Source organism: Monodelphis domestica, chromosome 5, assembly GCF_027887165.1.
Source record: "Monodelphis domestica isolate mMonDom1 chromosome 5, mMonDom1.pri, whole genome shotgun sequence".
NCBI classification, from domain to species: Eukaryota; Metazoa; Chordata; class Mammalia; order Didelphimorphia; family Didelphidae; genus Monodelphis; species Monodelphis domestica.
In genome coordinates this window covers 190,867,434-190,893,891 of record NC_077231.1, presented here as the reverse complement: position 1 = coordinate 190,893,891, position 26,458 = coordinate 190,867,434, and the positions used below count along the sequence as shown (strand labels likewise).

The 26,458-nt window shown below is 34.3% G+C and overlaps 1 protein-coding gene across 3 annotated transcripts in view; it reads right to left on the bottom strand.

The window, feature by feature from the left end:
- Positions 1–4,176: 4,176 nt before the first annotated feature.
- Positions 4,177–26,458, bottom strand: part of CPED1 (cadherin like and PC-esterase domain containing 1) — a 417,420-nt gene continuing 395,138 nt past the window's right edge. For 2 of the 3 annotated variants that reach the window (XM_056799629.1, XM_056799630.1), the window contains 2 exons: positions 25,367–25,513; positions 4,177–6,593 (listed from right to left, as the gene is read on the bottom strand). In XM_056799629.1, the coding sequence (XP_056655607.1) occupies positions 6,375–6,593; positions 25,367–25,513 (366 nt within the window). In that variant the 3' untranslated portion in view covers positions 4,177–6,374. Of the gene's footprint in view, positions 6,594–8,473; positions 24,527–25,366; positions 25,514–26,458 lie in introns of all 3 variants that reach the window. The other variant, XR_008912281.1, reaches the window with a different exon arrangement.

Sequence of the window (26,458 nt, the reverse complement as noted above, 5' to 3'; positions counted from 1 at the left end):
TGTATAAGACTTCAATTAGATGAATGTTAGAACTCAGGACAGAGGAACCCCTAGAGTAAGTGCCAGAAGAATATAAGGACCTTGGTGGCAGTGACTTGTTTCCTTTTTGGCTTCCTATTTCTACTGGAGCAGTGCCTGGAATGTAGTATGTGCTTAACAAATGTTTGTTAAATTAAACTGAACATAACATATTCAGGAACTCTCTTCATTTTAAAATTCATATTCACTGCCAGTATCTTAGTAGGCAAATCTATACTTAAAAATAATATTTTATTTTTCTCCAATTACATCTAAAAACAATTTTTAACATTCATTAAAAAAATTCTGAATTCCAAATTCTTTCCCTTCTTTACACCCATTCTCTTTCATTCCTTTCCCCTGCTCTTTAACATGGTAAGCAATCTTACATAGATCTTATATGTACAATCAAGTAAAACATTTTCCTATATTAGACTAATCTATACTTAAAGGATTCAGGACTTGAATCTTGTACCATTTCCATGGACATAGAACTCCCTGAGGAGAAGTGTCAAGATGAGTTTTACCCTTCAGGTCTTCAATTATAATAACAGTGAGCTCTAATAAGAACCAAAACATGTCTTGCTCAAGAGAATTGGGCATCATTTCCCTCACAAACCTAAGGCCTCATTCTTTAGAGAGTTTTAGCTAGATTAAAAAAAATCTTTTAAATTCTACAGTAGAGTTTCCACATCTGCATCTGAGACTTTCTTATATTAAAAGTTCAGTGCCATAAGATAGGTTTAAGAGGGAGTAAGACTTAACAAGACTTATGGATATAACCTATTAAATTTTTTTCTCCAATGAGTGGGCTACTTAATGGGCCATAAGACTCATTTAATTGGCACATTGCATATGTGCCAATTTCCTTTCATTATTCTTCTGTAGTAAGAAATATATGATATTATTTTTATGATTTAATTTGCAAATTATAGAATACATGAAAAACAGGCTAGGAAAAATAAAAATGCTAACTTTTGTTTTGCATATGAAGATGGCAACCTGTATAGTTTTAATTTTATAATTAACAAAAGGAAATACATATCAGCAAGTGTGGCACAAAATGATAGAGTTTAATATAGGTGGAAAAGTTGAACTAAATGGATGCATTCTGAGAATCAACCATAAAGTAAGAAATGACTCAACATATGGGAGAATCAATTTAATTCTTTTTTTTTCTTTTAACAAAACCGTATAGCATTTAATGTTTGGCATACCAAGAGGATAATAATTAATGTGGGTTAAAATGTCTAATTTTTTTATAGGAACGACAATCACATTTATATATATAATTAAAAAAATTACATCCTGAATATATGAATCTCAAGAAAAAGCCTTGGTTGGTGAAATTCAATATCTACCTATGATCTCCTCTAAAATTTAACATTTCTATTTTTCACAAACTATTTAGACCATGGAATATCTTTGTAATTGAATCAGCTTGTCAGGACTCAAAAATTGTACCTCTAAATAGAGAGGATACGTATCTCTCCAAAATAAAAGGGCATTAATGAAATTTAGGAGCAAAATAAATGAAATTAAGTATTTTTATACAAAAAAATATCATAAGTAGTAAGCATTTCTATTTTATTCATAATTTTATAAATACTATTTAAGTATAAAAAACTGCACTAGCATCAAGGTTTTTTCTTCAAGATTTCCTAGCACAGTTTGGGTAACTGCAACAATACATCCTGATATTGTACAGAAAGGATTGTCAATGGGATGGCTATACATCATGAAACAGAAAGTGTTTCTTGTAGAGGTTTACATGGATTGGGGATATGTGTAAACTTTAAGATGAAGAAAATCTCAATGAATTTAAATTGAAATCAGAACTGTTAACTCCTCACATGTGATTTATGTGTAAGTAGCTTTCCAATGTTTTATTTGATACAGATGTTTATTGTACTTCCTCCTCTCTACTAGTCAAGTTTAAATAATTATTTACCTATAGATTATTGGTGGAACTACATGTAGATATCCTTCATAAATTTTCAAGAGCATCATTTAATCTATGCCTTGAGATTGGTAATACACATTAGTTTGAAATTTAATAGAGCAATAAACATGGAGAAAATATGTTTTTGTGAATATGAAGAAAACAAATGGATCACCACTTCAAGGAGCAGAGTATGGTCACCATCAGTTAGACAAGAATGAAATCTACAAACTCCCTATACTGAGTAAATCATAAAACAAATGTGGAAGTTGACAATAACGGTTACTGTAGCAATAAAAAATGATAAAATGTTCCTTTACAGTATGGAAACTTGGAAGCTGTGCCAAATACATATCTAATTCTGAAACATGGGTAATAACCTTTTCGAAGGGTCTCTTAGGGTGTCTATTCATTTTGGTTTCATTCTCTTTAAAAGTGTTCCTTTCAAAATGCCTTAGTTTTTTCCAAATGATTAAACTAATATACACTTAAATATTAAAAAACCATAAGTACATTCTGAATAGTTTGTAGATTAGAGAAGCTTAAAAGAATTCAGAAAGAGCACTCCAAAAATTAAGACATCTTATTCTAAAGCTGTCACAAAAAATTGCTGAAAGATAAAAATAAAAGTTCATTTACCAATTGTTCATTTTACTGATATCCTTAGTGGATATTACTAATTGAAGCAGTAAAAAAAAGTTTACATCTGTTGTATATGTACATATAATTTATAAACTGGAGAAGAGTTTTTATTACGTTCACAATTCTAGTGAATTTACTCATATCTGTATTTTCTAATTTTAATTTTAAGAGGGTCAGCCTTTAGTTTTAATAAGATTTCAATCTTTCTTTGTTTTTACTGAAGAAAGAAGAATTTACTTCAGGGAAAAATGTTGAGTCATCCTGAGTTTGAATTTAGTAGGCTTTGGGATAAAGATTCTCTTAGAACCTAGCACTGCCCACTTACTCCCAGTATTGAAGATCATGGCTTATATGGGACTTGATTTCTCTAAAGTCCCTTATAGCTTTAAACCTATGGTCTGACATCTTTACCCCCTAACTTGTTAGAAATTGGGGATAGAGTAGGGCAAGTAATCTTAAAACTGAGAGATTATTAAATTAGATCCATTAAAAATGATGCTTTGAAATGAAAATTAAATTACTCTCGCTATAAATATATTTTAGGGTGATTTTGCATTTTTTTCTTGGTTAATTAAAATGAAATGGAATGAGAAATAGTAAGAAGAAACTCCCCAAATTAACTAGTATCTTTTCTTCTATGAAAAGCTTCAGATCTACTTACTTCCACAGACTTAAAAACTGGGAACTTTTGCCAACACTTTCCAAAATGGAAGTGGTGGTGGTGGTGGTGGGGTATGGGAGGGGTGCAGATGAGGAGAGTAGGAATGAAGTGGAGACTTGCTACAGAGATCTATAAATTTTACTTAGGTTAAATGAACCAGATACAAGTCTAATGGGCAATGATACCATAATTCTCACATGGTCCTACTGGGGCTTGTTGACCAGATTGGATGACTGCCAAACAACTCACTGAACTTTGGGGATGGGGGAGGAAAGGCTCACAGTTTTATCTTAAATTCTCTACTGAGATATTCATAGCCTTTAAAACTTTCACTACTTATTCTAGTTTCTTCCTCTGAGTTGCATCACAAAGGGAATATTTAACCTGTTCTTGACAATAATTTCATCATTTTCACTGAAAACTACCAAGAATTAATAAAAATGGAAAGTCTTATTCTAAAACTAAAGCAAAAACTAGCGGAAAGATGCAAAATTTCCATTCCATTCACAGGTAAATAACTATTCACAGTGCAATTTTTTCCCTAGTAAAATGTTGTCCAAAAAATAAAAATACACCTATTTCAAAGGGGAGCAAACTTATTTACTGTAAAATGACTAACTAAAATGTTTTCTTGCAATCTCATCATTTGATCATAGAATAGACTATCCCTATTTTCTGTTCAGAAGCTATTCTGGGTCACTGTAAAGGACCATGGATGAAAGAGGGCAAAAACACTATATAACTTTAAGTTGCAATTATTTAAGTATCATGATAGCTACTCTTTCTAAAATGAATACTTCTGAGAAAAAAAATCATACAAAATGCAGCCCTAAAAAGGGGCTACTTTATACTAATACTGCTTAACCATGACTTTGGCTAATCCCAAGAGAATAACCTTAAGACAAAAAAAGTAAAGTATGATTCATCTATTGTACTATAATCATTGAACATAATACTGACAAATAACAAAGAGGAAATATTAATCTTTCCTTTTCTTAAACTAGAGAGGATAAATACATTGGCACAAACATAAAGCATGTTGTACTTTAAAAGAACTGAAAACCTTTTAAAAATGGTTTTCAATTTTAGATGTCATTTCTATTTGCATTGCTATAAAGATCAGATCTTTGCAAAATTAACTTCTGTACCATATTTAAAAAATAACCAACTAGAATCCACTTTTATGTAGACATGCGTTGCTTGTAAATTTTGCTATCTTTATGTTGAAATATAACTCAAAGCAGCTTATTAAATAGATTGATGTGAACATTTCTTGAATAACTTCATACAAAAATATATATGTTTATAAAATATAGGTTTTAAAGGATGCAGAAATTCATACTACTACATATATTTATACAAGTGAATCATATCATATAGTCCTATTTTCTATATGATGGTGAAGTTGAGGTATTGCACATTTGGTAGTTTCAGTTAGGAACTGAATTAACTCAGCTTTATAAAATAGGAGAATAACACTTTAAAACACATTATAACTATGGGATAATAGATCACAGCAGTACTTGTGTAAATCAAAGAAACTCAGCATTTGGACTTTAAACTCCAGAAAAGAAAATCAGAATGTTAGATTGGCACATAGCTATTATTTTAGGAAAAAAATTCTTCAAGAAGAATACTTTTCTTGTTTTACTATTTTAAGAAAATAAAAGCAATTAATGTTTAATACTGTCTAAATTTCTCTTTTAATGCAGGCATTTAACCAAAGCTTAAATGACTCTTAAAAGTCAGAATAAATTATAATCATATTAGAAATGATTTAGTAAGTCTATGGATACCTAAACATTTTTTTCCTGGGAAAATTATCTAGGCATCTAAGAAAACATAATTCTTTGGAAAATATACAAGTTAAAGATTTTAACTTACAACATATAATAAGTTCTAATGAAAAATCTTTTCATTATCTTATTGCATTTACAAAATAAAATAGGAACTGGAGAGGCTGATTTGTGAATTAAGGCTTATCCACAGAGTCAGGAAGAATTGGGTTCCAGACTCGCTTTAGACATACATATGTGACCCTAGGCAAGTCAGCACCCCAAGCAACCAATTAAAATTATCTAAAACTTGTTTGTTACATATGAATTGCTGCTGTGTGTCAATGGAGAAATTTTCTACACAGGGATTCCCTACATAGGTGAAATCACAGGTTCTACCTCTCGCTCCTTTATGCAAATGAGACCACATAAAATAGTATCATAACTAGCATTTATATAGTGCTATAAGGTTTGCAAAACACATTACAAATAATACCTAATAATATACATGGGAAAATTTGGTTCTTCCCTTTGACTTTACATACTCCTTATCAAATTATACTGTAACCATCTTATTTAAGTTCAGTGTACTGGACAGAAGGGGAATATGTTTTAAAAAATATAGTGGTAAAGATGATGTATAGAAGATTTGGGTCAATTGAAGTGTTAGCTTGAAAGAAACTCACTCTATTATTTCTCCCATTTAGCCCCTTTAGAATTTCCTGTTCTGGTTCTCCTCCACTTCCCTTTCCTACTTCGTAAAATAAACCATTAAGCAACTGGAGGAAAATGTTTTTCATAAGCATTAGTTTTATAAAGCCAAGACTCTCCTAAATACTGCATTTTCTTCTAGCCAAGAACACAAGTATTGTACCTAGTTTCAAATGGAATGTAATTGTTCTCCCCCTCCCCTCTCAATATGAATGTACCTAAAAATAAGAAAAAATGATGCTCAAGAGCTCTTCTAGGGTCTCTTTTCACATATTTCACATGCCTCTTATTTCTTCATACTATCACACCTAATACCCTGTCTTTAACTTGCTTACGTGTTTGTCAAGATTTCAAGTAAACTTTTCTTTTCCTTTTTTTTTAATTTAAATTTTTGTATCTTTATCTTTCACTCAGAAACCATAACTTGTCAGAGCACAGTTTGACATTACAAATCCTCAAGAAAGATGCCACATTTTGTTTTTGTTTTTGCATTTTTGTCTTTGCTGTGTGTGTGTCTGCAAGCATGTATATGAGGTCCACAGACACATGCAATGCATTTGACATGGTTCGCAGAGAAGATAAGTGAGAAGTCTCTAACTCTAAAGTTGCTGCTCCAGAAGGAAGGCTACACAGTCCTTTCCCGTGTACATATTCTGCTGAGAAGAATTTCAGAACAGACTTGATTGATTGGGCCTCTGACATGATACGGTGATTGGACATTAGTTGCAAAGTCTTGCAGTCTCTTCTGTTTGTTCAAATTGCTAAAATATTTCCCCACAATATGCTGTCTTGATGGTTTCATTTTAATAAGATGATATTCCCTGGAAGCCTCAGATTTAACTATCTGCAAAGAAAGAGATGAAAATGAGTGACAGGAAGTCAAGGACACTTAAGTCAACCAATCAATCAGTCAAGTAGCATTGATTTAACACTCACTAGTTGTCATCCACTGCACTAGGCATGGGAGCTACCTAGGCAAAAGCAAAGCAACTCCTTCCCCAAAGGGAAGCCACCAAGGAAATGTCAGTGCAAATACAATTAAGTCAATGAGCCAACAGGCATCTTTCACATGCTCAGTCAATGTGCTAAGCACTGACAATTCAAAGAAAGGCAAAACTATTGTCCCTGCCTTGAAACAGCTCCCATTCTAATGGAGGAAACAATATGCAAGCATCTATGTACATAGAAGATAAAAATGCACATATAAAATCTACATATATATACATATATATATATATATATATATAGAGAGAGAGAGAGAGAGAGAGAAGTAGATATATAGATACAGATATGTATTAGAGATATAGGGATATGTATAGGTCAAATCTATGTACATACATATATAGATATATGGGAGAGGGGAGAATTGATGGAAGGTAATCTTAGAGAAGATGACTAGTGGGGTGGGGATGAAGCCTTCCAATAGAAGGTTAGATGTAAACTGATTACTAAAGGAAGTCAAAGAAGCTAAGAAGGGGCAGCTAGATGGTTCAGGGGTTAGAGCACCAAACTTTTTAGAGTTCTTGGTTTCAAAATCTGGCCTCAGACACTTTCTAGCTGTATGGCCCTGGGCAAGTCACTTAACCCCATTCGCCTAGCCCTTACAGCTCTTTTATCTTGGAATCAATAAATAGTATTGATTCAAACTCAGAAGGAAAGGGTTTAGGGGGAAAAAAAGGCCAGGCAGTGGTGCTGAAGGGACAGCATTTCATTCATGGGGAACAGATAGTGAAAACACCTGAAGAACACTCATAATTAAATATAAAATTTTTTATAAAGTAAATTTTAAGCAGGGTGGTAGATTAATAAAGGTCTCATCTAGTTCAGGGATTAAGCTTGAATGGTATTATACCATTTTATTTATTTTATTATATTATATTATTATATTATATTTATATTTTTATATTAATTAATGAATTATATATAATATAATATAATACAATATATTATATTATATATATATTATACCATATAAATTTACATTTATATCTCCAAAGTCACTTATATTATTTATATTAATAAGTCAAGTCAATCAGTATTTATTAAAACATATTAGATTTATTTATTATTAATTTATTAAATATATTTACTAAGGGCACATTAGAATATGTTCCAGACAATTTCCTAGGTGTTGAGAACATAAAAATCTAAGCAAAATAGTTCTTGACTTCAAGAAAGTTACATCTACAAGGAATACAGTACATTCTGTCTGAATCAAGGAAAACAGGAGAGAAAGGTAAGGGGAATTAGAGAAAGGGAAGATTAAAGTGGAGATGAGTTCTAAGCAAAACAAACTCTAAAGAGGTACAAAAATATTTATAGTTCCTTTTGAGGTGACAAATGATGAGAATCTGAGAGTGCCCATAATTGAGGAATGGTTGAATAAGTTATAATTTAGAAATATTATGTGATACTATTGTGATAAATACTTATTTGCATAATTTCCAACCAGTGTTCTGGAAGACTTATGAAGAGACATCTACTCAGGGAGGTGAAGGACTTAGAATGAAGAATGAGATAAATTTTCTTGGATATAACCGATGTGGAAATTTGTTTTGACTACATATGTTTGTAATGGGAAAGCAATGAAGTTTAAAAAAATATCCCAAGTGAAATTTAGAACTCTTTCCCCCCTGATTCTTGTAAAGCTAATGCTGCAATAAAGAACATGCAATTTGAGTTTTTCTAATACATATCGTAAAGTTAGTCAGACCTTCATAGTACCTCAACTGCGTCACGATATAATGTATTTCATTGAAAAAAAAGCTCATATATTTTGTCTTCACGACATCAAATATTTGAGTGTGAACCTTTTCCTTCTTTCCTCCCTCTCTTCCCCTATAATTATATTGCTTCTGCTTGATATGGTGGAAAGCTGCTTGTGTTGTTTGTGTTTGACTCTTTGTGACCCTGATTTGGGGCTTTCTTGGCAAAGATTTGAAGTGGTTTGCTATTTCCTCCTTCAACTTATTTTACAGATGAGGAAACTGAAAAACAAAACAAAACAAAACAGGGTTAATGACTTACCTGGCACCATACATCTAGTAAGTGTCTGAGGCTGGATTTGAATTTATGAAGATGAGTCTTCCTGACTCCAGATCTGGATCTCTGTCCACTTTGCCCAGGCCTCTTTGGCATAAAGTCTAACTAGATTTAAGTCCATTATTTGCCATTTTCTAGTTGTGTGATGTTGGCTAAGTCATTTAATTATAAGAAAGGGACAAGGCAATTTACACTCTCACTTCAGAGGGCTAAGAAGCATGAGAGGATCTGTATTTGAATTCTGTCTAGGTGTCCCAAAGGATAGAATCTTGGACCTTCAGTCAGATAAAACTGAGTTCAAATCTGGCTTCAAACACATATTAGCTATGACTTTGGGCAAGCCATTTAACCTTCGTCTGCCTCAATTTCCTCAATTGTAAAAGGGTAATGTAAATGTAAATATAAAATAAGAACACTTTCCTCCTAGGGCTGTTTGTGAGGATGAAATGAGATAATATAATAAGAATTACTTAACATTATGACTGGCACGTAGTCATGTGCTAGGTACTTAATAAATGCTCATTTCTTTCTATCCTTAGAAAAGTCATATCATTTCTCTTAGTTTACTTATCTGTAAAAATGACCCATTTTGCCAGATCTCTAAGGTCCTTTCCAATTCTAAATCTATAATTCTATGATAGGATGCTATTGTATGAAATGTGAGGAAACATGTAAAGCAGTCCATAATTCTAGAGCCTTATAAAAGTACAAATAATTTTTTAAATTATAAAAACATTTTCAATGGCATTTAAAATAAAAAAGATGTGGGCAGATCCTATGATATGCTGAAACTGTTCCAGTTAGTGATCCCACCTCCCTGGGCTCTGAGTAAGTCATCTTTGGAATCTGAGGGAGCAGCCTGGGCTGCTTAAGGATAATTGAAGCATTTAAAATCTATCATTCTCTCTGCACTGAGCTTCCCTGGTGGGATTTGCCATACCTGTCAATCATTCTTGAGTCTGGATCAAATAGTTAGTGGAACCTAGGTCAGTCAGTTGGGAAACTGGTTAAAGATGGTGGTTTGAGCAAACAGAACCTAGTTTGGGGTTGAAAAGGATTTGTGCATCTTAACGGAAACAAATAAACTTTCCTGCTCCTAAAACATTGAGTGCTGTTACAAAGACACAATCTCTTACAGCTGTTACTAGAAGCTAAATCTAAGGCTACTTGCCATTTTTTGCTTCTCTTTTCAGGGCAGGGATAGGGGTAGATAGGTGGGATGAGAATGGTAGAGATAGGGATTTTATTGGTACAGTAAACTAGCTAATGAAGAAACCTCTACCAAAACTGCCCTATTTCTGCAACTTATAGTTTCAGAGAGTTTCCTAGAGCACCGAAATGTTATAATATGCTCATGGTCACACTGCCATCATGTAAGTAAAATGTAGGATTTAAACCTAAGTCTTTTTGGTTTTGAGACTGTCTCTCTAGTCACTATTTCATGCTGCCTTTTTTTTGAGAAGGAATAATTTTAAAAATATTTTTTAGTAAGGTGGTCTTATTTTTCATAAAACAGCATAAAGAAAAAAACATACTCACTTCAACTCTTTGACCATCTATAATGCAGTAGTGGGAGAATACATCCCATAATAAAAACAAAACCTCCAAAACTTTGTATAATCAATTCTAGAGGACAAGATTTTGGCTATGTTCCCAATGAACCTAAAGTTCCAATTTAGAACAGCAATATGTTTTAAGACTGATTAGATCCAACTAAGTTAAATCAAGTTAAGAGAAATGAGTTATTTTCCTCTAGTTACAGCAGGTTCACTTTTTCCAAATGAGGTCTTTAGATTGAATGACTCCTATGAGGTAACATCAAATTAACAAGTTGTAGCAAGGGATCCCCCATGATGGTAATTCAGTGCTCAGTTTGCATTTAACCATTGATTAATATAGTAGGTCTAAAGGTTGTCCGTTTCTATTATGAGTAGCTATGTTTATCTTTAGTTATAGTGTAACTCTGAAGATATAATAGTCTAGCCCGAGAGATTCATTGATGTTTTTCTGAAGTTTTTGTCCTTTTGGGGAGGAGGCTTGAAATCTCTGAGAGCCAATTTGAGAAATTCTTCAGGAAACCTAGTTAGGGGAAAACTCAAGCATGCATGTAGAGTTTTGACCCAGAAGCAAATTATTGTGCCAGTGTTCTGAGACTGAAATAAGTTTAATTTTATTTATGTGATCTCTTTAGAATGAGCTTTGGAAATGACTGGATGGCCTGTCTGATAAATATGCCAGAACTTGAAAAGTGGCCTCCTGATGCAGAAGGTTTATGAGGTACAGTGAAGAATTCAATTTCATGTGTCTATGGCTGTTTATAGGCTAGTATTTCAAATCAATTTTTTCTGCCCTTTAAAAATGATTTTGATCCTCTCCATGATTTCAAGGCTGAATTTATTGCAACATTATGAAGAATCCTGGGTAGTGCTAGTATAGATGCTGCAGCAACTTAAATAGTCTTCATTAATGGGCCAAGTACAGTAATAAATTTCAGTGGGTGGAAGAGTAGTTGAAAGTAAAACACTTCCATTTTGAGCCAGTATCTATACTTCTACATATCATGGTGATTGTTATTTTTTTTTAAACTACTAAGACTGTCGATGGAAATGATTAGATATGCCTAAAATACTTGAACTAAGCATAACAATTGAGTGACTTCAAAAACATTATCCAATGCTCTTCAAAGTCAGAAACCATGACAATTCTGTGTTAGGAATGGTTCTTTGGTGCATGTTAAGACATTCATTTATGATAAGGATGTTGGTTTGTTATTATTAACATTGGCTCATTTAACTCTGCCCAAGTCATCATCATTTTTTTCTTTTGATAGTAAGGAACAACTTCTCAGAATTCCTGTCTACTGCAAATCAGTTCCAAAGCATAGTTTATACAATTCATTGCAACCCAATTTGTTTACTTCAAAGTTCACTTTGAAAATCATTTATGTATTACATTTTTTTGTTCATTGGTTGTTTAACCATACACACACATTCAGATAGAAAGAAGGATATTAAGGCAGACTCCATCAGGATCTAGTAAGTCATTCCTGTCTTCCCCTCAAAAAATGGATTCATTTTACTAAGCAAAAGAAATTCCAAAAGTTTGTTATGACTTTTAAAAATATATAATGCTATTTTAAGAGAGAGAGAGAGAGAGAGAGAAATGGGGGGGGGGCACTGTCTCAAGCCGCTGACCTAAGACAACTGCCCATATGTTATGACTTTAAAAATGACCAAAATGCTTTCTGGATTAAGCTATTCACAGTAAGAAGAGTACTAAAAGTGGTTTTTAATAATGCTACCTTACCCAAAATGTTTTGTTAAAAGCACAAAGGATTTGGAGTATATAGCAGATTTTACATGGTACCATAAGTTTAGTTGGCCATGGAAAATAAAGGGAAGTAGATTTGACATTGCTTTTTTATTTAGTCAAAAAAGTGATCAATTTGTTTTGGTGCTGTAAAGATTTTTCCACTTTCCTCCTTACAATGACTATAATTAACAAATAAGAGAAGGAAAAATTTTAAGGATGATGGTTGAAAATTGTATCAAATTATGCAAACTGAAAAGCTAGCATAGATTTCTTAAGAAAGGTCAGCAAATATTTTTGATATATTGTTCAAGATAATGAAATGTTATCGTAATTCTGATGTTGAGGAAACAAATCTAATTCCTTTGTTCTATAAGACTTTTTTAAGTTATAGTTGCTACATGTTGAGGCACTTTATTTGGCCAATGTCATCTCTAAATGAATGAAACAATGAACCATGTTCAAACATATTTCAAACATATATCACTTTATCTTTCTGAAATTTGATTGGAAGAAATTAGCATATTCTAAGGCATGCAAGAAGAACAATGAAGGGGAAGTTACTATATTTCCTAAACTATTGTATTTCCCTGCAAAAAGTTTCTTAGGAATAATAATGCCCTAAATAAATATTTTCAATTCAGTGGTAACTTCTTGGTTTTTGAAATGTTGGAATTTCTGTAGCAGCAGGGTGCTTCTAGGAAGCAAATTACTAACTGAACATAAAGCTCTCATCCATCTCAAAACTGAATTCAGTGCCACTTAATATTATCTTGATATATACATAGTAGTGCTAGGCATAATACTAGGAGCTCAGATACAACTTTTGTCCACAAGAACATTTATTATATAAAGATTCATGTCTAAAATACTTGAAGTAAGAACAAGAAATGGATACTTCAAAAGTATTGTCGGAACCATTCTGGAAGCCAATTTGGAAATATGCCCAAAGGGCGCTAAAAGACTGTCTGCCCTTTGATCCAGTCATAGCACTTCTGGGTTTGTACCCCAAAGAGATAGTAAGGAAAAAGACCTGTACAAGAATATTCATAGTCACATTCTTTGTGGTAGCAAAAATTTGGAAAATGAGGGGATGCTCTTCAATTGGGGAATGGCTGAACAAATTGTGGTATATGTTGGTGATGGAATACTATTGTGCTCAAAGAAATAACGAACTGGAGGAATTCCATTTGAACTGCAACAACCTCCAGGAATTGATGCAAAATGAAAGAAGCAGAACCAGGAGAACAATGTACACAGAGACTGATACAATGTGGTACAATCGAATGTAGTGGACTTCTCTACTAGCAGCAATGCAATGATCCAGAACAATTTGGAAGGACTTATGAGAAAGAATGCTATTTGCATTCAGAGGAAGAACTGTGGGAGTAGAAACACAGAAGAAAAACAACTGCTTGATCACTTGGATCAATAGTTCAAATATCAATAATATGGAAATAAGTCTTGATCAATGACACATGTAAAATCCAGTGGAATTATGCATCAGCTATGGGAGAGGATTGGTGGGAATGGAGGGAAAAAACATGAATTTTCTAACCATGGAAAAATATTATAAATTAACTAATTAAGTAAAATTTTTTAAAAAAGGGGGAAAAAAGTATTTTTGGAAGAGGTAGCTAGGCTTCTTAGTGGATAGAGAGCCAAGTCTAGATATGGGACATCTTGGCTTGAAATCTGACCCAAGACAAGTCTTCCTAGTTGTGTGACCATGGGCAAGTCACTTAGCTCTTTGGCCTTGGAATCAATATTTGGAATTTATTCTAAGACATAAGGTAAGGGTTTAAAATTTTAAAAAAGCACTGATGGAACATCCTCATGGTTATGGACAACACCATCTCTGTGTTATTACTAGTTCCTTTGAATATTTGAAATATTCACTGTAAATGTAGGGTATGGATCATGATGTTCTGTTCACACAGTTGTTGTTATAACTAGAGGTTTAGAGGTACATTTTAGTTTAGGCATTTCAAAGCCTTTCAGGACCTTATTTAAGCCTTTACAACATATCTTGTTAGTAAGATTTTTATAACAAATTGGTTCTGCAGATAGATAAATATTTTTTCCCTCTTTGAACCAGTTCAGATGAGAATGAGATTTAAGTGTTGCCCGACTCCCCTCATCCTTACCATGTCCTCCTCTGCTGTAAAAACTCTTTCTCATGTGCTTCTTTTATGTGACATAATCTCCCCCATTTCTCCCTTTCTCTTCCCCCTTCTCCCAATGTATCCCTATTGCAAAAGAGGAATTGGACTCAAGCTGTCAGAAGGAAGAGAGAAGCAGATTTTGCAGGCTGAAGAACCAGCTGGAATGGGGAAGGGCAGGAAGGAGAGAAAATTCTGAAGGAAGGAAGAGGAAGTAAGAGAATCTGGTCAGTTGGAGAAGGGACTTCTTTCTGGGAAGCCTAAGAAAGGAGGACCTGAGTGGATCTCTGAACTAGCACTTTCCTCCTGTGACTCCTGACCTAATTTCCAAAGAAACAAGCTGAGTGAACAGGACTTCAACTGGAAGCTGTTCGCTATAAGAATTCCTCTGAATCCCCTGAAAGTCCTTGAACTTATAATAGCCAAGGCAGCTAGGAAAGTCAAGATATGTTCATAACTGACCGAGGGGGTCAGGCAAGCAAAGCCTAATCCTGCCAGACTTTTGGGGAGAAGGGATTCAGTTACTTTAGGGACCTCCTATTCCCTCTTTCCCATTACCTTATTCTTCAGTTCAATTGCCCTACCCCTTTATTTGTTCATAGTATCTAAGAAAGGGATTTGGGAGATTGGGGGGGGGGAGGAAAGTTACATTTCTCTCCTCAGTGAGGGAGAAGCTGTTGATATAATTGTTTCAACCAAGTCTGAGGGAACCGAAGTTTGTGATATTGAAGGCAGTCAGAGTGGGGTTTTCCAGGGAGAAGAGAGAGGGAAATCAATCCATCCCCTTTTTCTTTATACTTGATTCCATTCCACCACTACCTCATTTTGACCCTGACCCAGCAGGGGAGACTCCATTCTCTCCCTGCCCTTATTTCCTACCCATTCATTTTTTTAAAACCATTCCAAAATAGTCAATTCATTCCTGTGCCCTCTGTCTATGTAGAGTCCTTCTAAGTGCTTTAATAATGATGAAGTTCTTAGGAATTGCATGTATAATCTCATATAAATGGTAGATAGTTTAGCTTCATTGAATTTCTTGATTTCTCTTCCATATTTTATTTTTAATGCTTCTTTTGAATTTTGTATTTGAAAATTATATTTTCTATTCATTTCTAGTCTTTTCATCAGGAATTTTTAAAAGTCCTTTATTTCATGAAATGTCCATTCCCCTCTCCATAAAAGATTATATTCAGTTTTGCTGGGTAAGTCATTCTTGTTTGTAATTGCCTTTTCTAATATAATGTTCCAAGCTCTTTGCTCCTTTAATGTAGTAGCTGTTAAATTTTGTGTGAACTTGATTGTTGCTCCATGGTACTTGAATGGTTTCTTTCTGGCTGCCTGAAGTATTTTCTTGCTAACCTAGGAGCTCTGGGATTTGGCTATAATTTTTCTGGGAGTTTTCATTTTGCGATATCTTTCAGGAAGTAACTGGGAGATTCTTGCAATTTTTATATTACCTTATTGTTCTAGAATATCAAAGCAATTTTCCTTTACAATTTCTTGAAATATCAAGTTTAGGCTTTTTCTTTGGCCATAGCTTTCAGGTAGTTGAATAATTCTTAAGTGAAATCTCTTCAACTGCTTTTCCAGGACATTATTTTTCTGATGAGATATTTTGCATTTCTTCCATTTTAAAATTTCTTTGGACTGTGTTTTATTGTTTCTTGGTGCCATTTAATTCTATTTACCAAATTCTAATTTTTAAGAATTATTTTCTTCAGTGAATTTTGTACCTCTTTTTTCCATTTGGCCAATTTTGGTTTTTAAGGTATTTTTATGAAACTGTTTATTGTCTTTTCACAATTTTCTTGTATTGCTCTCATTCATTTTCCTAATTTTTCCTCTGCCACTCTTCTCTGATTAAAAAAAATTAGTTCTTCCAGGGATTCTTATTAAACTTTTTTTCTAATTCGCATTTTTCTTTGAAGCTTTACTCATAGTTGTTTAAAAATTATTTTCTTAATAAAAATATAGTTATATATTTATAAAAAAATATTTTCTTCTGAGTTTGCACCTTGGTCACCAGAGTAGAGTTTTATAGTCAGGTTCTTTAATGTGGTTGCTTGTTCATTTCTATTCTTTGTGTTTGAACTTTATGTTAAAATTAGATTCTGATCACAGGGTTGGGGGTAGGGTAGAGAGGGACCATGCCAGGCTTCAGGTTTTTTCACATTGCTATTTTCAGAGTTCATTCTTGGGGGGTATGGAAGTTTTTGGTGCTTCCAAGAAGATTCTGTATAAATGCTTATTCCCTTTTCTTCTCCTATAGGGATGTTGCAATTTGCTGTTGGCAATATGGAAATACTTCAGTATACTGGCTTTTATTAGTACTCTAAGAAAGGCAAACAATTTGATAAGATATGAATACTTTTAATTAAGCTGCATTACCTGGACAAATTTAGTCTTGACTTAGTCAAATTAGTATGGTACAATTTGAACAACAGCAACTTATAACCTGCCCCAGGCAGTGGCAATTTAAAGAGCAGTAAATCAAGCAGCACCATTGGTTTAGTAGCAAGTAAACCTCACCCTAGCCACTAGTGACCAAGTTTCCTGACTTATGGCCAAGTTCCTCAGTTGCTGAATATGTTGCTTTGTATTCTAATATCCAGTATCAGGATTCTTTTTGTTTCCAACTCTCAAGTCTAACCTCTCTCCTTTGACGGCATCTCTAATACCCACCAGATGTCTCCAACAATCATATTTCTTTCTCTCTCTGTCTCATCTATACCTAGATATTCATTACTTTTTATCTTGAGCTTGAGAAGCAGTATGGCATATTAGATCTAGTACCAGCATTGGAGTCAGGAAGACTTAAATTTAAGACCTACTTTTGAAACATATTAATTTTGTGACATTGGAAAGTTATTTAACCCTTTTTGGGTTCTAGGTAATTCTTCAAGACTATAAGGTATAAAACTATGAATATATATTGGGGGGATGGAGTTACTACCCTGGGAGTTTCCTACACTGATGGAATTAGAATCAAACAAAAATATTGGGCTCAATTTTGATCTTGGCCAGTAATATTAATGTTTCATTAACTTTTCCTTCCTTCCTTTGATTGATTTTCTAGTTATATAACTATTTTATGGGCTACTCATTATATATTCATCCCTAAAATAATAGACTCAGTTCCATTCTCATGTTTATTTAGATTCTTACCCTTATATCTAGTCTTTAATTAACCCTACAGAGGTTGGCTGGATAGACAGTGATAGTCATTAAAATCAGGTCTCTGTTGATTACCAAGCAACTGATACAAATATTTTTTTATCTCATAACTCTGGTCCATAACGAACTTGGCCTATTGTTTTAATATGGAAGAGTTTTAGGACAGGATTAGTTAAATCTTCTGAATTTTAGAATAGCTCCTTAATATTGTTAATAAGCCTTATTGCTTATGTTCTGTTAAAATTAAAATTCTATTAAAATACTTAAATATTAACATTTTTGATACAAATAGATCACCTGATCTTCTGCAGACAACTGAAATTAGTCAATGTTCTTTCTGAAATTATTATTTAATTTTAAGATCATCTACATCAGAAGTTTTCTTTTGGTAATTGATCATAGAGTTTTTAGGACTTATACAGGTGAGAGGTAATGTTTGTTGTGCTAGAGTTAGTAAAATATGTTAGCATATAGAAAGGACCTGCAAACTAAATTGATTAAACAGGGTCCCTTGGGTTTGAGTTTAATTGAATTTTGGGTGGACTGACCAAAAGTGTTTGAGATTGAAAAATCAGATAGTAAGTAGTAGCTGGACTTCCATTGAATGCTGGCCTCCTTTGGGATGGCATCTTCATGTCTATAGTTCTACTCTGGGGCAGATTGTGTCTAGAAGAATGCACAGGGATAGATAGTTCACCATGTCATTGTCCATTTTGTGGCCAAATTTAATTAATGATGACAGAGACATTTGTTGACATATAGTATAGGGATTATCTTTCTCCCTGACCCATGCTCCCACCCAGGAATCTGGTGAAAGTCAAGTATAACTGAATCCTAGTAAGTTAGTTGTTTGTATTTCTCAAGGTAGTGTGTGAGATTGTAGGGAGAAGGGTATTATTAGAATGGTTGGGAAATTGGGGGCCATTGGTTATAGAATCTGGTGAATCAGGTCTGAAGCTTCCAATCCAGTATCAGTGCAGTTGAATTTAAGTAGGGACAATTAGAAGCTTATTTAGCCACTCTGTCAGACCCTTGACAAATTTTTCTATCAAGGCTACCTCATTCATTCTCTCTTTACTGGTCATTCATGGTTCAGAGACTGGAATAGTCCATGACCCTGCTTTGCCCCCTCTGTAAGCCACTGGACCTATTGGTTATTTCAGTCTCCATCAGATTCTTAAATGTATCTTTTAGCCTGGAGACAAAATTCTCCAGAGTTTTCCAGTAGGGGGCTCTCTTCTATTAATAATAATGTGAACTATTTCTGGATTCTCCGCCATAGTGAAATACAACCAGGACAACTTGGCTTGGTCATTGAGGGATTCTCAAGGGTGAAGTTTTAGGTACAATATGCTCAGGGCTAAAAAAAACCAAACAACAACAAAAATCAACTCAAATTTAGCCAGCTCCTCAGTTTGACCAGAAAGGGGGCCAGAAGTAGTGAGCCTCATGTGGGTTAGGATGTTTTAACCGCTGAAGAACTCGTATACTACTCATCAGAAAATTTCCAGCTCATAGTCCAGCTCATAACTCCTGCCAGGAAGGTTTTCAGTCTGAAGTAGAATTTTGGACTGTGGGGATATTCAAATATTCACTATAGAGACCTTTTCAATTTGGGAAAATGGGGCTAACAGTTATTAGGGGCATGCAAAGATGTGCCAAATGGTCAAATGGGTGGAGTCATGAACAACTTGATAAGAATTGACTCAAAGGTAAGTTCTTTCAAGGCATCATCTTATACCAAGAAGGGGAGTCAAAGGTAAGGTGGTATCAGTCTACATCTGATAGAAGGGTGAGTCAGGGAACAACGTTAAGGGCAGAAGCCATATCCAGTGGAGACCAGGATACCAGCTGAGAGAGTGTGATCAAGGGGAACCTAGAAAGGAAGGACATAGGAAAGGGAGAATCAAGCTGAAACATCAAATATCAGGATTCAGAGTCTGGTATTGCCAGTCAGGGACCTTTCATTTAAAAAATAATTCTTTATTTACATCCACAGAACTTAGTACAATGCCAGACATGTAGTAAATGATTAATAAATACCTATTGGATGACTTAATAATTGCTTTGATGATTAATAGATTTATTTTATAAATCATTATTATTTACTTTATTATTAATTTATTGACCAGAATTTAGAAGAATATGTGCTATTTTTTATACAATTACTATAATATTTGAAAAAGCCTAGAGAGAGATTCTGATAGGTTCTGTCATCCACTGGGCTCAGAAAAAAAGAATTAAAGAATTAAGTAATAAATTTTGTTTTGATCATTTCCAAAGCTGGTCTTTTCAGGGAATATAACACTAGAATTTTCCCAGTCTTTCAGCTTGGTCAACAAATGTTTGCTATATTACTTAGGGGAATCATTCAAGACACATATTGCACAACTTTTCTGAATATTGCTTGTTACCCTTTCTAAATACTGGGAAGGCAATATTCTGTTTCTATGCAGCAGGAAAACACCCATTCAGCTAATTTGCATGGGCAATTTTGCCAAATTGATGTTCACTAGTTGGGAAATTGTTGACATAATTATGAGGAAAACATATCCTCCTCTGACAGATGAAAGAGATAGTAAAATCTTTAATTTCATCAATGATAATTGAAGCCCATGAAATAGATTTGTTTTGATCATAAAGGTGCAAATATGAAATCTTTTTGAAAACTGAAAAGCACTGTGCAAGTGTAATCAATTATTATTATTATTATTAGCAATAATAAATTCTGATGAGAAAAAAGATTACTGGAAAGATATTACAAATGATTAGTCCAATCCATTGAAGGTTAGATTAGATTGGAGACTTCAAGTAATGCTTTGCACTTAGTAGGCACTTAACAATTACATGTTAAATTGATATCTAAATGAATGAAAGTAGTCCAGATGATACACGACAATATGGGAGTAATAGAAATAATACCCGATGTGGAGAATAAGAGGATCAAGAAGTCAGAAAACAAGTTAGAGACCTAGTTAGGGAATTTCCTGGCTCTGTGGCCTAAACATAAACTGGGTGTAAATCACTTTATCTCTCTGGTCCTTGATTTTTCTTATTTTTAATTTGTATTATTAATGTTAATCAATATCCTGGTTAATTAATTAATATTTTATTATGAAATGAGTAGCCTAGACTAAATTATCTCTAATATTATTTCTGGTTCTACAAATCTATCAATATATACTTTCTTTCTAACAGAACTAGGTATAATCCTACTCTTGTTTGGCAATTTCCTATTTTTTTTTTTTCTGTTTCATGAGCATGGAGAGAAGTGATGAGTCATAGAAACACCTCATCTTGCCCATGTGAGCCAGAATCACTCAACTGTTATTATTTATTTGTTCAAAATGGTTCATCAACTTTTTTTTAGTTTGTTGACATTCATTAGCATTAAACATCCTTGAAAAGGAATTTTAGCTAAACATGGAGGTAATAAAGATGGACATTTACACAGGCAAAGTTTTGCAAAGAACTTTCAAGACATGATTACATTTGAGCCCTGCAACAATTCAGTGAGGTAGATACTCCAGATATTTTTATCTCTATTTGATTGATGAAAGAAATGAAGCTGAGAGAATTAAAGTGACTTGCTGATGGTCATGAAACCAGTATTATGAGTGCCAGAGGAGGAATGGTATAAGCCTTTTAAAAAAAAGTACCTACTATGTTCTTGGCACTGTTAAATACCTTAAAAATATTATCTAATTTGATCCTCATAATAACCCAGTGAGGAAGGTGCTATTATTATTTGTTTTACAGATAAAGCAGACAGAGATTAAGTGACTTGCCCAGGGTCACACTGCCAGGAAGTATCTGAGGCTTAAATACTTGAATTCAGACCTTCCTGACTCCAGACCCAGCACAGGAATTGCATCCAAACCCTCTTGATTCCACACCCAGCACTTGTCTTTTATGGCATTTTATTCTATCATGTGATTGACTTTTGGTAAAATAATCAAATATGCCTTTTACCCTAACTTCCTAAAGATAAAAATGGCACATCTAGGCACTGAGATTGCCATTGTATCTTGTCCACACTCAACAATTAGAAAAGATTTCTTGTAGGCAATGAATGAGTTATAATTTTAAATAATTTTGAATAAGGGTGTGAGGTGGATGAAAAAGATATTATCAGATTTATACTGTAATTGGAAAGGTAAATCTTCCAGAGGCACATTTTAGTTGAAACATAATAGAGATAAAAATGGATCTTGCTGCTACCAAGATCAACCCAGGTATCCTGAGAAGTAGGTGTGGCACTGAAGAGGAGTGTAATACAGCTGTCTGTTAAAAGATTTATCTACATACACATCATTGATGGAGATAAGAACTCGCTTTCTCCACAGTATGAGAATCTTTGAGAATAAATGAAACTAATCTGTGATGAGGGTGTGACAAGGGCATCAAGCTCAGCAAAAGAAGACCATTCTGTGAACCAAGGACTTTTTTTGTTACTGATGCAGGCAGTCCTCAAGGTAGGATTGGTTAGGTTACAAAACAGCACTTTAAAAGTGTCCTCATCTGTAAAATGAGGAAGTTCAGTGAGATGATCTCTAAGTTCCCTCCAAACTCCAAGGATCTGTGTCATTCATTAAGCATTTTCTGAAATGTTATTCAGCTAGATGGCACAGTGCCTAGAGTGCCAGGCTTGGAAGCAGGAAGACTCATCTTCCTGAGTACAAATTTGGTCTCAGACACTTACTGGCTATGTGATCCTAGGCAAATCACTTAACCCTGCTTGCCTCAGTTTCCTTATCTGTAAAATTAATTGGAGAAGGAAATGGTAAACCACTCCAGTATCTTTGCCAAGAAAACTCCAAAATGAGGTCACAAAGAGTCAGACACTACTGAACAACAACCAACAAAAACAATCTCTTGTAGAGCTTATTTCATCCATAATGTCCTTTTAATATAAAACCTACTAAGCATATTTTAACCTTGTTTTCATGGGGAAAGGTATTAAGAATAAAAATTTAGAATGATAGACCTATGCATTTATCCCAAGAAGTAGGATTTGGAATTTTTCCCTCTCTGATTTTTATCCTCTCTGGATAATAGAAAAGGCGATTCCCCAATATCCAAGTCACAAGTGATGTGTCTAATGGCCTGGGAGCAGTGATTCTCTCAAGGGAAAGTGGTGAGGGATTGTAGAGAAGGTTGGAGAATCCAGGACCAATTCTATTTACTAGAGAAATTCCTTGATATGGTTGGCTACACATTCACTCTTTCTTTTTTGTCAGGTCTGTTAATTAGAATGGTCACTTTCTTATTCATTCATTGGAACCCCTTAGTACTCTCCTTTCTGGTTCATTTTGGAGTAAAATGAGCAGGCTCTTTCCCATCAACCTCTCCCTCCTTGTTCTCTTTCTTAGTCCATTTTCTTGACTTCACTAAGGAAAGATAATCTGCACATAGTTTTTAAAGGTGAGACTTTGGACACTAAAGATTGACTGTAATGATATATATTCCAGAGAGAAGTCTGTGGAACATTTTGCCATAGAAGCTGATCAAGGGTTCATTGGTGAAGAGTAGGATGGGTCTGTGGGACACTGCTAAGGATTACGGTATTGGTACTTGGGAACCAGGAAGCAGCTATGATAGAGTGAGGGAAGGTGGCTTCAGGCTTCTTTTTTTCTCTCCTAGGAATTTCCAGTTCTGCCCCTGGAGAGGATAATTCAATTCTAGATTGTGGTTGGCACTGGAGATAGGAAACCTAGGTTGAAATTCCCCATTTCCTGCTTATCAACTACATGACCTTGGCCAAATCAATTTCTGATCTGAGACCCAATTTCCCCATCTTCAAAATATGGAAAATATTTGCTCCTGAAGGTTACTGCAACAAAAGGGTTTTGTAGCATTATACATACTTTAATTGTTATGCTTAGACCTTCTTGGCTTGCATGAATTGAAGTAAGAAATGAGAATGAGGTTATTCCAAGCAGCTGCTGGGGAAGCTGAAAAAAAATTCTGGATTTGATTTCCAAGGATATGGATTCAAATCCCAGTTCTGCTACTTACTACTTAGGCAATTTGGGGCAAATCCCTTAACTTCTCTGGGTTTCCCTTTTTCTTCTTTTTAATATGAGGGGGTTGTTACAACAACTTCTATGCTTCTAAGTTCCTTTACAGATCTAAATTTGTCATTCTATTAAAGGGAAAAGGGAGAGTGGTAAGAAGGAAATCCCAAGTGACAGCAACAAAGAGGGAAGGGCAGTCCTTGTAGTCACTGACTGTTTCCTGTGGCCATTTATACTTTTGTAAGGTAGCTGGTCTATAATTATAATCAACACAACATATTTTGAAGGTCTGAAGGGTTTTGTATATAATTACGTTTTATGATTATCAATATACACTGGATGGCTGTAGAGGAGAATCAGGGAATGTAATTATGGGGAAATGGCGTCTTCTGTTTTTACGTGGAGCTATGCTGGAAATCTTCTGAGCATGTCTCTCTTTTAGCCTACCAGGGCACTAACACTGCAAAAGAAAAGCAGACCCCTTCCCCCCCCCCCCTTCACTACAAAACTAATTGAAGACATATTATGTAAAAACTTTTAAAAGAGGCAACAAAATCTTGTATTTTGTCTTTCAGAGTCCCCATCAGAATATGTACTGTTGTGTTTCTAAGCACAGTTCTGCTTCCTGAACAAAGGAAAGAGGCTCTCTAAGAGAGTGATGTTTTTATTCTGGAAATTGTTGTCTGTTGGCAATGGCATGCCTACAATTGGTAGCTAAGTGAAAAAAGAATACTTTTCACTATGGTTTCATCTGTTAATATGGTTATGACTAATTTAGCTCCCTGTGCCCCAGTTCAGTTGGCTATAAAATAGGAACAGTGGTCATTTAGGGTAAAATGGAATTCCAGAGTTTTGTCTGGGGAAGGCTGCCTGGGATATTGCCCCAGGTACCCACATTGGGAAGTACTCATCTTTCCTGTCTTTCTTTTCTTGCTTTGTGTTCCTTTTGGATCTTGTGCAGGGAGGTCAACACACTCTAATCCTTAGGTCATCACTTTGGAAGGTCTCTGAAGAGTCCCTTCCTGGAGCTTGCCTTCCTCCAGGGCTGTGCCACACTACTTACTGCCTTTTTCCTATAGTTGAGAAAGCAGGGATAAGAAATCATAAGCCTTGAATATAGGAGCTCAGCTAGACTCTCACTCTCCTGGTATGACTACTCCCACAATCTTGATCCTTACCTGAATTTTCCCTAGATTCCACCCTGTGGACTAACTAGCAAAAACATGAAGGGTTCCTTCTAAAATGGTGGTAAGAATATGGTTCTATGAGATGATTACAGGGAGGTTAGTTCTTTCTTGGCCAAAGATTAAATGCCTAACTGGCTAGCCATTTTGGGGGCAACAATATTACAGGCAGATTAACACAAACTCATCTCTACTCCAGGGAAGAATTCTGAGGGTGGGTGAGTTATTCTTTGGATATAGTGATTCATCATCATATATGAAAGACTTTTAAATGGAGCATGTTTACTACCTTTACAGAAAAAAAAGGAATATATAAGAAGGGAATGGGTAAAATGAAGCTTTCTTCTAGCAAAATTGAAGAGATTCTTGATGGATTAATGTGGGACTTTGTTTAATCTTTTCTGAAGATCATTTAGATAGGCATGACTGGAGGCCAGGAGGTAGTTAGGTAACCCATATGTTTACTTTAGACTTCTAATATTATTAAGTGTACAAAGGAATGCTAAGGAGATAATATATTTTTAAAACTTTGTTTTATAAGGCTTAATGCTGGGATTTCTACATGCTATAACTTGCTGAGGAAACCTGAGGAGATTATCTAATCTCTTGACAACTCAAGTTTCTCATGCAAAATAGAAATGATAATGCAAGAGAAAACACAATGATCATTTAAACAAAAAGAAATGGTATTAATAGCTCATTGAACAGATAGATTGTTCATGTGTATACCTCATGGAAATGGCATCCACACTTCCCTTGCAGAAATTCCTTATAGCGTCCCATGGTGATGCTGAAAGTATCAACAACTTCATAGCCGTATCTTTTTGCTGAATCTAGAATAATCCAATTTTCTTTCCATAAATTCTGCACTTCACTCTGTATTGCAAAGGAAGAAAAAACCACAAGAATTATCATTTTTAGAGAATGTTTACAATTATTTGTCTCCAGTGGACTGAAATCTTGTAACTGTTATGATTTTTCTAAAGAAATGGCAGATGAGGTTGTGAGATTGAAAATAAATTTTGAGAAAAATTTTATGACAAAGAAACCAATATATAGACACATTTTTTGCTCATTTTCTCCTCTCTACTTTGTCATTCATTTATAGTTTATTTTATTCTAATGAAATATAGCAGATAAAAAAGCAGAAGAATGATATAATATATTAGGAAATATGTTCACTTGAAGAAACCCAGGGAAAGAGAGAAAACGTGATGGTAAACACTTAGGGTAGGAACAGTGTAAAGAGAAACAGTAATATTAATGGATGTGAATGGATGTGAACTATAGACCACCTAGACAGAAGGGGGAAATAGGGGAGGACTTTGGGGAGTAGGTCAAAGAAGAAAATGAATCATATTGAAGTAATGAGGAAGTCTTTTAGTTATCCAGAAATCTACTAGAGTGCTCTTTTTCTCTGTTGAAAGCATCTAATTCTTGACTTATCTTACCAATATTTTAATTCTATAAACTACGAAGAAAGAGACTCAAGGAACTTATTCTAGAATTGATTTTGTTTAAGAAAGGTAAAATAGAAGTGAAGAGAGAGGTGAAACCTTGGGAGAGGTGAAACAAGTGATTACTCCAAATTAGAATGTGACAAAGGAGAAAAGTTGGGAAGAATTTGATTCACATACTAGATTTTAGGAGACTATATTTCAAAGCTATATAGAAAAAAATATAGGCTTATTCTAAAATTCTATAGAAAAAGTTAATCCAAGAGGGATGAGAACATTTTCAGATTTGAAGACCCAAACAGATATTATTTTGGTGAGGTAAAAAAGAGAATCAAAAGAGACCAATATAGCAGAACTGGGAATT